Source organism: Haplochromis burtoni, unplaced genomic scaffold, assembly GCF_018398535.1.
Source record: "Haplochromis burtoni strain Fernald_Lab_line unplaced genomic scaffold, NCSU_Asbu1 Contig_524, whole genome shotgun sequence".
NCBI classification, from domain to species: domain Eukaryota; kingdom Metazoa; phylum Chordata; class Actinopteri; order Cichliformes; family Cichlidae; genus Haplochromis; species Haplochromis burtoni.
This window is the reverse complement of record NW_024582885.1, coordinates 311,289-322,176: the sequence shown is the minus strand read 5'-3', so window position 1 is coordinate 322,176 and position 10,888 is coordinate 311,289. Positions and strand designations below refer to the sequence as shown.

The following is a 10,888-nucleotide window of genomic DNA, read 5'->3' as shown; positions in this document are numbered from 1 at the left end:
ACACACATGTATAGTTTATTTAATGATTAAAATTAACATATTATCTGTATCTTGTATGATTCTAAAACAAACAGAAAAATGCAAATGCAATGGATTACTCATACTCAAGTAATAAAAACTATGCTTGATGTCTTGCAACCCATTTTAAGCTTCTCTTTTTATCTTTCCTTTTTATTCCTACATCCTGGCAGGATAACCAGTTAGAATTCCTAGAGGATGATTTGTTCATCGACCTTCTGAACCTCAGTCATCTCTTCCTACATGGCAATCGTCTATGGAGTCTTCGCCAGAACACTTTTCGAGGTCTAGGAGTCTTAGACCGGCTCCTTCTCCACCAGAATCGAATCCAGTGGGTTGATCGTCAGGCCTTCCATGACCTTCGGCGTCTCACTACTTTGTACCTGTTTAATAACTCCCTCACTGAGTTGTCTGGTGCCACCCTGACTCTTCTGCCGGCCCTGGAGTACCTGCGACTCAACGACAACCCCTGGGAGTGTGACTGCAAGGCCCTGTCACTTTGGGATTGGCTGCGGAGGTTCAGAGGCTCCACCTCCTCTCTGATGTGTGTTTCGCCGCCTGAGCTGACGGGGAGGGACCTGAAAACGCTCAAGAAAGAGGAGCTGCCCAGTTGCATATCAGGCGAGAGTCATGCGCATGGCGCCCCAGGCAGAGAGATTGAGCACGGGGAGTCTTTAAACCACCTGAATCGTCACAGAAACCATCACAACCACCATCAGCGGCCATACTTGCCCCACGGGGACCAGTACAGCTTGCCTTCACCCTCACCCCTACCACGGCCACCTAAAGGAGGCCGCCGAAACTGTACTCGCCGTGGCCGCAAGGCAAAAGGGGGGCTCAATGAGGTGCAGGTACTTCAGGAGGGGGGTGAAAAAGACTACACTCCAGATGGCGATAAATATGACCTGTCTGCCACAACAAGGAGGAAGAACAAGTGCATCCCCAGAACTTCCGTTGGCCCACCAATTGGGGTCCAGAGAGCTAATAACAAAGCAGGGTCACATCATGCAGGTTTAGTTTCGTGTTTGTCATCAGCTCTGCTGCTGTCACTCTACTTTGTGATCCTACGTTGAGGCAGGAAACGGACACTGTTGTGCTGGTGATGCAACCATATGATTCATTCTCCTGAACCACCTTGTTCTGGCTCTTTAAATGAGGCATGTGCACATAAATGTGTGTGTAAATGACTGTGTACAAAGGACATCACTGAAAATCCCTGTGGTATTAATGCAGGGGTCATTCTGAGTCATAATCAATACATGTTAGTCAGGGAAAACTATTTTGCCCACTTGCTTTGATGATGTCACCAAGGGAAACAACAGGAAAACTTTTGTGTCTCTGGCATCAACTGCTTCACTGAATTTATGTACAGCCACATAAAATAACAAGCCAATAATTCAGCAACAGGAACACACAGTAAGTATCAAAACAGTTCATGGCTCGGTCTCTGCGTTTAGCCCCCGTGACACGATAGCGCTCTCAACCGCAACCTCCATCTGTCAGTCAAGCCGAGAGGAAGACATACTCATTTGTAGCTGTCACCGTACTCACTCAGCAACACCTTAAGATCAAGAAAGAAAATACCGCTGACACAAGTGGCAGGAAAATGAGTCATTGTGAAACGTTTAGCAGTAATAGCTATAACCATTATATACCTGCAAATAAAGTGGTTTTCGTTCACGTATCAGGACAAGTTTAATGTGAATCTGTATGCTTAACTTTTTACTTTTTAGTCTAAATTCTGAAAGTACCACAGAAATTGTCACTCAACTATTCGCCATTCAGGTCTTCAAACTGTTGAAAACTATAATCTGTCTGTGCCCTCACATCGAAACTTCAAAAAGCCATTCAGAACTAACCAATCGTTCAAGGAGCCAGCTGGTCACAGTCAGTGTAAATGAATGGGAACGAGTGACTGAAAAAAATTACGATTTTTTTGTATTAATGTTTGTATGTATATGTGTGTGTATGTGTGTGTGTGTGTCCTCTAAAAAATTAAATTAAAAAACGCTAAAGCCATGCGGGTAGAATGAAGTTAGAAAGCAAGAGTGCCTATCGAGAGCCAGTTTCCAATATGGGCAAAACTTTGGAATTTCATTCAGCCTTTGACCTCTGTGGCTACAAAACAGAGGCTCGGCTTATGCAGGTCAAGGAAAAGCTGAGGCCTGAGCCAGACTCACAATTCCAAGAAACAGATATGCACTTTCCTCTTTCATACCACAGAGGCTATAAATACATCTTCTAAAGAGAGATGATCCAATCCAAATATTCTTCGGAAGCTTTCAATCAGATGATGATCACCACAAGTCACGACATCTTCTGCAAAGATCCAATCGTTCATCAAAAGGAGAGCAGAGAAGTAGCTCAAAATCTGTGATGATCACCGGATGACTGACAAACTCCTGGTTTTCTCTCTTTGTTTAGTGTGCTCCGAAACAGACGGACTCATCGATGTGCAAGCCCTGACTGGAGACTTGGATTTTAATGCTGCTACGTTTGAGGAGAGAGAATCCCATTGGCCTTTTGTTGGCTCGGGACCCCTCTTCAAGAAATTAAAAAAAGCACAGAAAGAACTGTGTGACATGGCGCCCTTTGAGAGGTTCAAGCACACACCCTCTAACCCTCCCAAAATAGCCCAATCTATCACCTTCACAGCCTTCCTGTCCCACTATAAACTCCCCATGAGTCCAAGGTTTTCGAATCACAAACAGCACCACAGATAATGCCGAGACTTTGACTCAGTCACTCAGCCAAAGTGCTCAATGACAAAACCTGTACAGATACTCATGGGCCACCCGGGTACCTTGGCAAGCCAGTAATGCTAAAGATCTCTTTGTTTCTTTTACAATTACAAAGTTATAAATCTTATTTTGAAAAAGAAAAATACCCTTTTATGCAAAAGATGAACTATAAGCTTAAAAAAAACAAGCTAAATAATTGGCACGCTAACAAAAAGCACAAAGAATAATGAGTTTAGTTTTGCTGGCATCCTAAAAATACCTGGTTTTGATGGGAATTCATGAGCAGGGCCCGCATTTGTACCCTGCTTGGGTGTGTTTCCCACTGAGCCCCGCCTTTTCATGTCTCTCTATCTAGATGTCGGGAAGCCTGTCACTTGAGTCATTCTCCTGACATGTAGGATTTAGAAATCCCTACTGGTGAACTTGTTTGTGCTGCTGTTAACCCAGAGGTGATGTAAATTGTGTCTGTTTATTCCTGTGAGGATGACTTTTATATATATATTAAAAAAAAGAGAAAAAAAAGTGGATAAACTGATTCTCTGATGTGTCTCAGTAGTTCCCTCAAAAAAAAAAGAGAGAGACTAAAAACAGGGAGCTTGAGGCTGGAACTTTTATTATTATTTTTTAAATATGATTTTTATCATTATATCATTTTCCCTTTCAGTCTTTTATTTTTGCTTTCCTGTTTTGTTTTCGCTGACTCACTGAAGATAAACGGTACACTGCACTGCTCCACCCCCAACCCCTCCCCTTACCGCTCCTCCAGCTTTCCTATTCATCCCCTTTTTTCCCTCCCCTCCCCTTCTCCTCACCCCTCCAAAACTTGCATCCTTTCTCTCTCCTTGTCTGTCTGTCTATTCTCTTTTCCTTCTCCTCCTTCTCTGCTCCTTTCCTTGCTACTCCCAACGCACACAAACACACACACACACACACACACACACACACACACACACACACACACACACACACACACACACACATACAGCTCTATCTCTAAACTCTTTTCCTTTACTCTCTTCCTTTGTGCAACCCAAATGTTTTGTATGTGGTTATCAAACAATGCCAGACTCAAAAGCTGTTTATAAATAACATTAAACAGAAAGTGTCCTCAAATGGCTGAGGTGGTCTTGTGTTTGTTTGCCTCCCTTTTGTCAGCACATATGCGCATCTGTCTGTGTGTGGCTAATAGACATAAGTTTATAATGAGCCCTGGGGCTGAATGATAAGTGAGTGAAAGGAGAGGAAAATGGTTAAAAAGTTTTTTTTTTAAAAAGAAAAAAAAAGCTAATGAATAAGTATGCACATCATCTACTGCTCGGAGAGAAACACTCACATTTAGCCAGGATATATTTTGGCCTGCTTCGTGTCCTAGTTTCACTCACTACGCTGCAGCCTCATATTAAATATGTATCAGAGTGAGTCTAAGTACATGCGCGCACACAAACTGTCAAATACACTCACCTGTCGAGCTCTATTAGCTGCGAGGGTGCCAGTGAGTTGTCTTGCGTCGGGTCAAGGCGAGGTCGGCTAGAGCGTTGGCATGTGCCGTGCTTGCTTTAAATGTGTTCGTGTTCATGCTCATGCATGTGTCCGCATGTGAATTGTTGTATTGATGCAGGCGTGCGTGTTTGTGCACTAAATATGCATGCTCACCGCTGTACCTTGTATGCACACTGGCTCAGATCTAGCCTGACAGCCGGCTAGGGCAAAGAGAGGTGTGCCTTTGAGAGACAATATCACTGCTCTGTTTGTAAAACAAAGCTGACAATTGGGAGAGAGAGAGAGTGAATTAGACACTAGAATTTAAGGCAGAAGGGTGGATGTCCATGAAGTAGTTATCAGCGCCAGACAGACCAGCGGCCAGGGGACAGGAAGTCAGCATAACACAGGTGGCTCCAGCATCAGCGGCTGCTGGTGTACAGTCGGTCGCTGTGTGCGTCCCAAATGAAGCCTGGGTTGCAGCTTACATGTGTTCATTCATGTAGAGGCACTATGCAAACCACTAGAAGCCAGCATTTAAATTAAGCAGAAAGGTTCTGCATCAGTGAGTTCGGGGAGATTTATGAAATATGAATCTGTTTCTAAAATTGAAGTCACATGGTTCAAAGGGTATTAATTATAAAGGTAGTTGAAGTAAAAGGTTTATGAGCACAATAAAGAATGGCCAGTGAAACTGCAGGAGGTGAGATGTATGGAAGATGCGAAGGAAAGAAGACTGAATACTAATATCAGATGATGAAAAAAGACATTAGACTAAGATAAGGTGAGAAAATATAAAGTGCGTTTTTTCTAATGATGTAAATTTTAAAAAGTTACCCCCCACAACTCACACCTGATTACATCAAAGCCTATTGAATTAAGAAATCCCTCAACAAATCGTCCAAACGATCTAAAATAACTCAAGAACAGCTGAGAAACAACATCATTAGTCTAGAAAGGGTTACAAAGCCATTTCTAAGGCCTTGAGTGAACCCAGCCTGGTGAACCACAGTGAGAGTAATTATCCACAAATGGAGAAAACTTGGGACAGTGGTGAACCTTCCCAGGAGAGGCCGGTCAACCAAAACTATTCCAGAAGAGCATCAGTTGAGGTCAGAGTTCATGATTCAACAGTAAGAGAATGAGCAGAAATGAGGAAAAATGGCATCCATGGGAGAGGGGCATTTTCACATTAGATAAAAAATTTCTTGATGACTGGCACTCGGATTATTCAGCAAAGGAATGATGGGAAACACCAGCAAGTCTACCTCTGAATACCTCAAAAAAGAAATTCACCTGAGATGTTTCGGCTTGACCTTAAACAGGCCATTCATACGTGAAAATCCTCCACTGTGGCTGAATTAAAACAATTCTGCAAAGAACAGTGAGCCAAAATTCCTCCACGGTGATGTGAAAGACTCCTCCCCAGTCAATGCAAATGCTGGTATTGTAGTTCTTACTGCCAGTTATTAGATTTAGGAAGGAAATCACTTTTTCACACAGGTCCAGGCAGGTTCAGATTACGCCTTTTTCTCCGTTGAATGACTGAAATAATTGAATGAATTAAAAACTGCATTTTGTATTTATTCAGCTTATCTTTGACTAATATTAAAATTTGTTTGATGATCTGAAATATGTCATGGTGACATATATGCAAAATAATTTCTCAGCACTACATAACAGACAAGAACATGATGAATTAATAAAAATGACCAAGTTGGCAAATGTCAGCGTTAGGAATCTCTGAACAAACAGGAAATTTTGGGTAGAAATTAGAAATTTTAATAAGAACATATGGAAAAATAAAACAAGAAAGGTAAAAGTGAGGAAGAGAAGTGTGATAAATAATAGGATCCTTCCTATTATTTATCACGCTTCAAGTGTAGGAAGAGTTTGGAGAAGAGAGAGAAGAAAAAAAGCAATCAACAGACGTAACAGATGCCGTTAAAGTCAATCAGAGGAATGGAAGGAGGAAATTAAAGAAGAGAAGGATGCATGGGGGAAAAAGAGAAAACATTCAGAGACAGATGTATGCAAGCTTCATGATCAAACAGTAGAACAGCTCATCCACTAGTTCAGTCCCTAAGCTGAGGATCTAAAATAGCCGCATGTGAATATTTATATATATTCCATCGGCAAAGAGGCCAGGCAAAATTGATTTCTCTGTGTGAATCCCCGAAGAGTTGAGACTCAGCAAAAGAAAAGCAGCAAAGAGCAAGGGAGAGTAAAGCGAAAGAAATAAAGCTATTCTAGAAAGAACAGAGGAGGATTTTTGTGAAATGAGTCAAAAACGAAGAAATGAGAGACACCTTCGGCTAAACGCAAGTGTACAACTGCACCACACTGATGCAAATGTTCGTCTCGCATACAATCTATACCAGTAAGACTGCAAGAATATAATTCACACTATCTTACTTGATTTTCATTCCCATCACCATCCGAGTGCATTGCATCTCTCGCGCACCAGCTCACATGCCTTACAGTTGCTGGCTGTAAGCACCATTTAACACCAGCCATCTTTCCATGGCCATAACCATCAGGCTACATTACTCTCATTATCGGCAAATATATGGTTCTAATTAGAGAGAAGGTCAAAGTATTGAACTGTGACTGAGCTAGTGGAAACTGTGAGCCTGTACATTTCTAGATGTGAAACTTTTTCAAAAGTTTCAAGTTTGAAGTTAACACTTGCATGGCACTTACTTGCTGATGGCCAGTGTAATCTTCCTGTACTGGGTTCCTTCTTTATGAAGTGCGTCTACATATTATTGCCACTTGACAAGCCTCATAAAAAGGCAATAAAAGTTCATGTGCATATGAAAAATCAGCAGGACTCACACACAGTTTGAGGCGTTTTCAGCCTTTTAGCAGCAGAGACTTACACAAGGAAACGTGAGAAATGACATTTGAAAATGCAGCTGAAGTTTTCATTACCTCTTGCAAATGTGTTATAAATCAAACATATGTCAGAGTGATTTCCTAAATTTTAGAGTCTTGCTGCAGTTTTATTAAATGTTTCATCATCCTGGATTTATGTTATAAATAAGTAAAATCTGTATCTGTGCCATAACGTGGCAGCATATGCACTCGCAGAAACAATATTAGTGTTATCTCCATTTTTAATGCACTGTTCTTTTTTTTTTTTTACTAAGCAATCTGGAAACTGAGGTCAAAATTAATTGAAACACATCGGAAAGGAAGTGACAGTAGGCAGGCGTTTTTGTCACCATGCTAGTTCCCATCTGAGAAATTAATTTCACTGTCAAAGCATGGCTGCACAAGAGCATAGCTTAGAAACTATTTGTGGGCATAAATAATAAATGCTGTGGAGAGCAAAACAATCCAAGAGTTGGGCAAAATGTGTTTTGGATACCTTAACTAGAGCCTGTAGCTACAGCCCGGTGAGACCCACTTCAGCACATTGTATGTATGTAGGTATCCTAATATGCTGTCACTTAAAGTTCGCCACAATTGGTATCTCAGCGTGCAACAGTGTGAAATAATATCTGAGAACTTGTATTATGTAACATAATACAAGTTCTCAGATATTCTTACATTTTTGAGCGCTTTTTAAGTGAAGCTTATGCATGTTTGTTTAGGAGGGTCTATATTCACTCATCTGCCTGCATTCCTGGCTTTAAATTGCACTGCTCTTCTGTCATTTTGCCTTTCAGACTTTCATTCATGTGAAACATCATCTCCACTTCCTTCTGTGCCACCACTATTTTTCCTACATTATAGGCTCCAATCAGACTCTAATCGTAAAAATAGTTTAATGTTTAGTTCTTTTCAATGATCTCTCATTATTAAAAGGTTATTTTTGTTAAGGAGAGGCTGTGTTGTGTTGGCAGACAAAGAATAAACTTAAAAGCAGCTTTATAGTTGAACACTCACTGAATACAAAACAAAACAAGACCTAATATTTCACAACAAGAATCTTCCAGGAAAAAAAACACACTATGAGGAAGGCAGAATGAAGACAGAGACCAAAGGGAGACAGACAATAAATACAAACCCATGATAATAAGCAGATTTGAAACAGGTGGGAATGCAGCCATGAAACACAAGCGACTAAAGACTACCAAAGTAAAACAGGAAGTGAGATAAGACAGACTAACAGCATACAAATTTTCACATAAGTAAAAACCAGAAGAAAAGGCCGAGCGAACAGAACAGGAACACAAGAGGAGATCAACCTAAGGATCTCAGAGGCAAAGAAAAAATAATGAACAAGAAATAGGAGAGATTTAAAAACTAACCAATACACACAACAGAACTATAAAACAAAAATAACGAAAGATTCAAAATCAGAAAAACTCCAAAGATCCCAAAACTCAAAACGACCATGAATGCTCCACTAATTATTTAAATATTTCTGTGTGGACCAAAGCAGTTGGCTGAGTGACAAAGTGACAGACTGGCATTGCCATCCTCCAGCAATGCCACTACTCTAAGTAAACATGTGGCTGAATGTCAGTCTTTTTCAATGTCCAAATGTCAAAGTCCTGTGTTGTTTGGATCATTAAATGCTAGTTTGTCAGGTGCTCTCTATTTGATTCTGTTTGCTACAGTGGACACTTTTTCATCCTCATCTGTGTTCTTTAGCATTTTGAACCTTTTGCTATTAGTTACAGTTTTGTTTGTATTAAAGCTAAAATGCTCCCTCAGGGTCTCCTGTGTTAAGTTTATTCCTGTGTCTGTGCTTCCGCGTTTAGTTATTAACTGTTGTTTCCTGTTTTGTTTTGGTAGTTATTTGTCTCCTGTGTTTTGCGTTTAATTTTACTTCCCCTCCCAGCTCATTGTCTTTGATTACATTACCTGTGTCTCCTTACTCTCCTCTGTCCAATTCCCTGATTACCCTTTGGTGTATAAATAGTGCTGTCTTCCCCTCAGTCTTAATTTCTGTCTGTTACCCTTACTTATGTGTTCCCTGCCTGGATATGGTTTTGTGCTGTCATTTGGGTTTTTGTGTTGGCTTTTCCACTGGTTGAATTAAAGGTGTATTTTCAGTTCGTCCAGTTTGCCTCAAGAGCCTGCATTTGGATCCCTTAGCTGGCAATTTATGGCACTTATATTGTTTGGGTAAATATTTGTGTTCAACATATGTAAACAGGGTCAGCCAGAGCATAAGGACTGGATGGGAGCCAACTTGAATGCAATGGAGAGGTGGGTGTCCACGAAACAGAAATTATTACACAGTGGGAAACTGGGCAATTTAGATGTAAAATGTAGAGACACTCATAATTAACAGATTTATGCAGTTGGCATATTTACAGGCTACACAACAAATTCCTGGATGAACAAAATGTACATTAAACCTTGTTAAGAACCAGTGTGTATAATTGTGCATATACTGCAGAAAGAGAAATGTGGACACATTTACAAAAGTGTACGTAATGCATTGCTAAGACAACATAGTAAGCAATGCAGGAGAAATGTTTTTATCAAGGTGCACAAGCTGTGTAGTGCACCCACAATGCATTAGGACAGCTAGAGTTGGCCGCTGTGACTGCATAATCTTCTCAAAGTTTTTGTTTTGCAATTTTCAGATCACATCGTTCTTAAAAGACAGCTGCGTAGGTTTAATGGCCTGTTTTTAGTTCCACAGAGATGTGATTGGTACTTCTGTCCATCCTCTCCAGAATCACTGGGTTCTTCACTTCTTAACCTCTATTGCTCCAGATGTTGTGTGGCTATTAAAGACGTTTAGTTATTGCAAATGTGGGAAGTTGACTCTTTATTACTGTTTCATTTTTGCACTGATCATCACCTGCACACATGTATATATTAATCTGTTTAGCACTTTTAATTCTTATTTTTATATTTATTTAAGTTTTGTCTTACAGTATGTTTTGCACTAAGTACTGCAGCAATTTTGTAATGTTGTAAACCTGCTCAACATTTGGCAATAAAACCCTTTCTGATTCTGGTTCTGATTCTAATCTATATGGCTCCATTTTACTTATAGTTGTAAATGTATGTCAGGGCCCATAGCCCAACAAAAAAAAAGTTAGGAACATCACCAAGACCTCCGTTACTAATGTGGTCCTATGTATTATTTCTAAGGGCTCTGCTGTACTGGGTGGTTTGAAACCACTTCTGGTGGAGACAGCATGTCACTTTTAGTCCTCTACCTGTCATCTAGATGCTGTCCCAAATTAATTCCTATGCCACAAGTCCTTCTAAATGATTAATTATTTGCCTTTTTTTGGCAGTGAGCCATTCTCTTTTTAGTCCCAGACACTCGGGATTACCCCCTACGTCGATAAAGGCTTGTCTTGGGTTTTGATCTCATCACAGTGTCCTGGCTTCTGAACTCACATCCCTTTCAAACCACCACACTTGGCTTTTGCAGTTTGGAGACATTTTACCATCAAGAGTATTTCTTATATTCTCTCGGTAAGCTGGAAGGTAAAAGGCTCGACTATCTCAACTGCTTGTGGTTACCAGAATTCTTTTAAGAGTTATTACTTATCAATTTATGAACCTGTAAATCTAACCATTCGTGTGAACTATGCGACTGATGAGTCTGAACTAAGAATTTGAGTTTTCACAATCATTTTGTTTTTCAAGGTCACCCATGTATCGAGCTAAATGCTTGCAGTTAGTTTACTTACTTCGAAAGATTCTATTTTAGACATACTTTCTTA

At 40.4% G+C, this 10,888-nt stretch overlaps 1 protein-coding gene across 1 annotated transcript in view; it reads left to right on the top strand.

The window, feature by feature from the left end:
- Nucleotides 1-10,562, top strand: part of LOC102312913 (reticulon-4 receptor-like 1) — a gene marked incomplete at its 5' end in the record, with an annotated part of 12,814 nt that extends 2,252 nt beyond the window's left edge. The window contains one exon of the mRNA XM_005947315.3: nucleotides 192-10,562. Coding sequence (XP_005947377.3) covers nucleotides 192-1,091 — 900 coding nt within the window. The remainder of the gene's footprint in view (nucleotides 1-191) is intronic.
- Nucleotides 10,563-10,888: the final 326 nt, after the last annotated feature.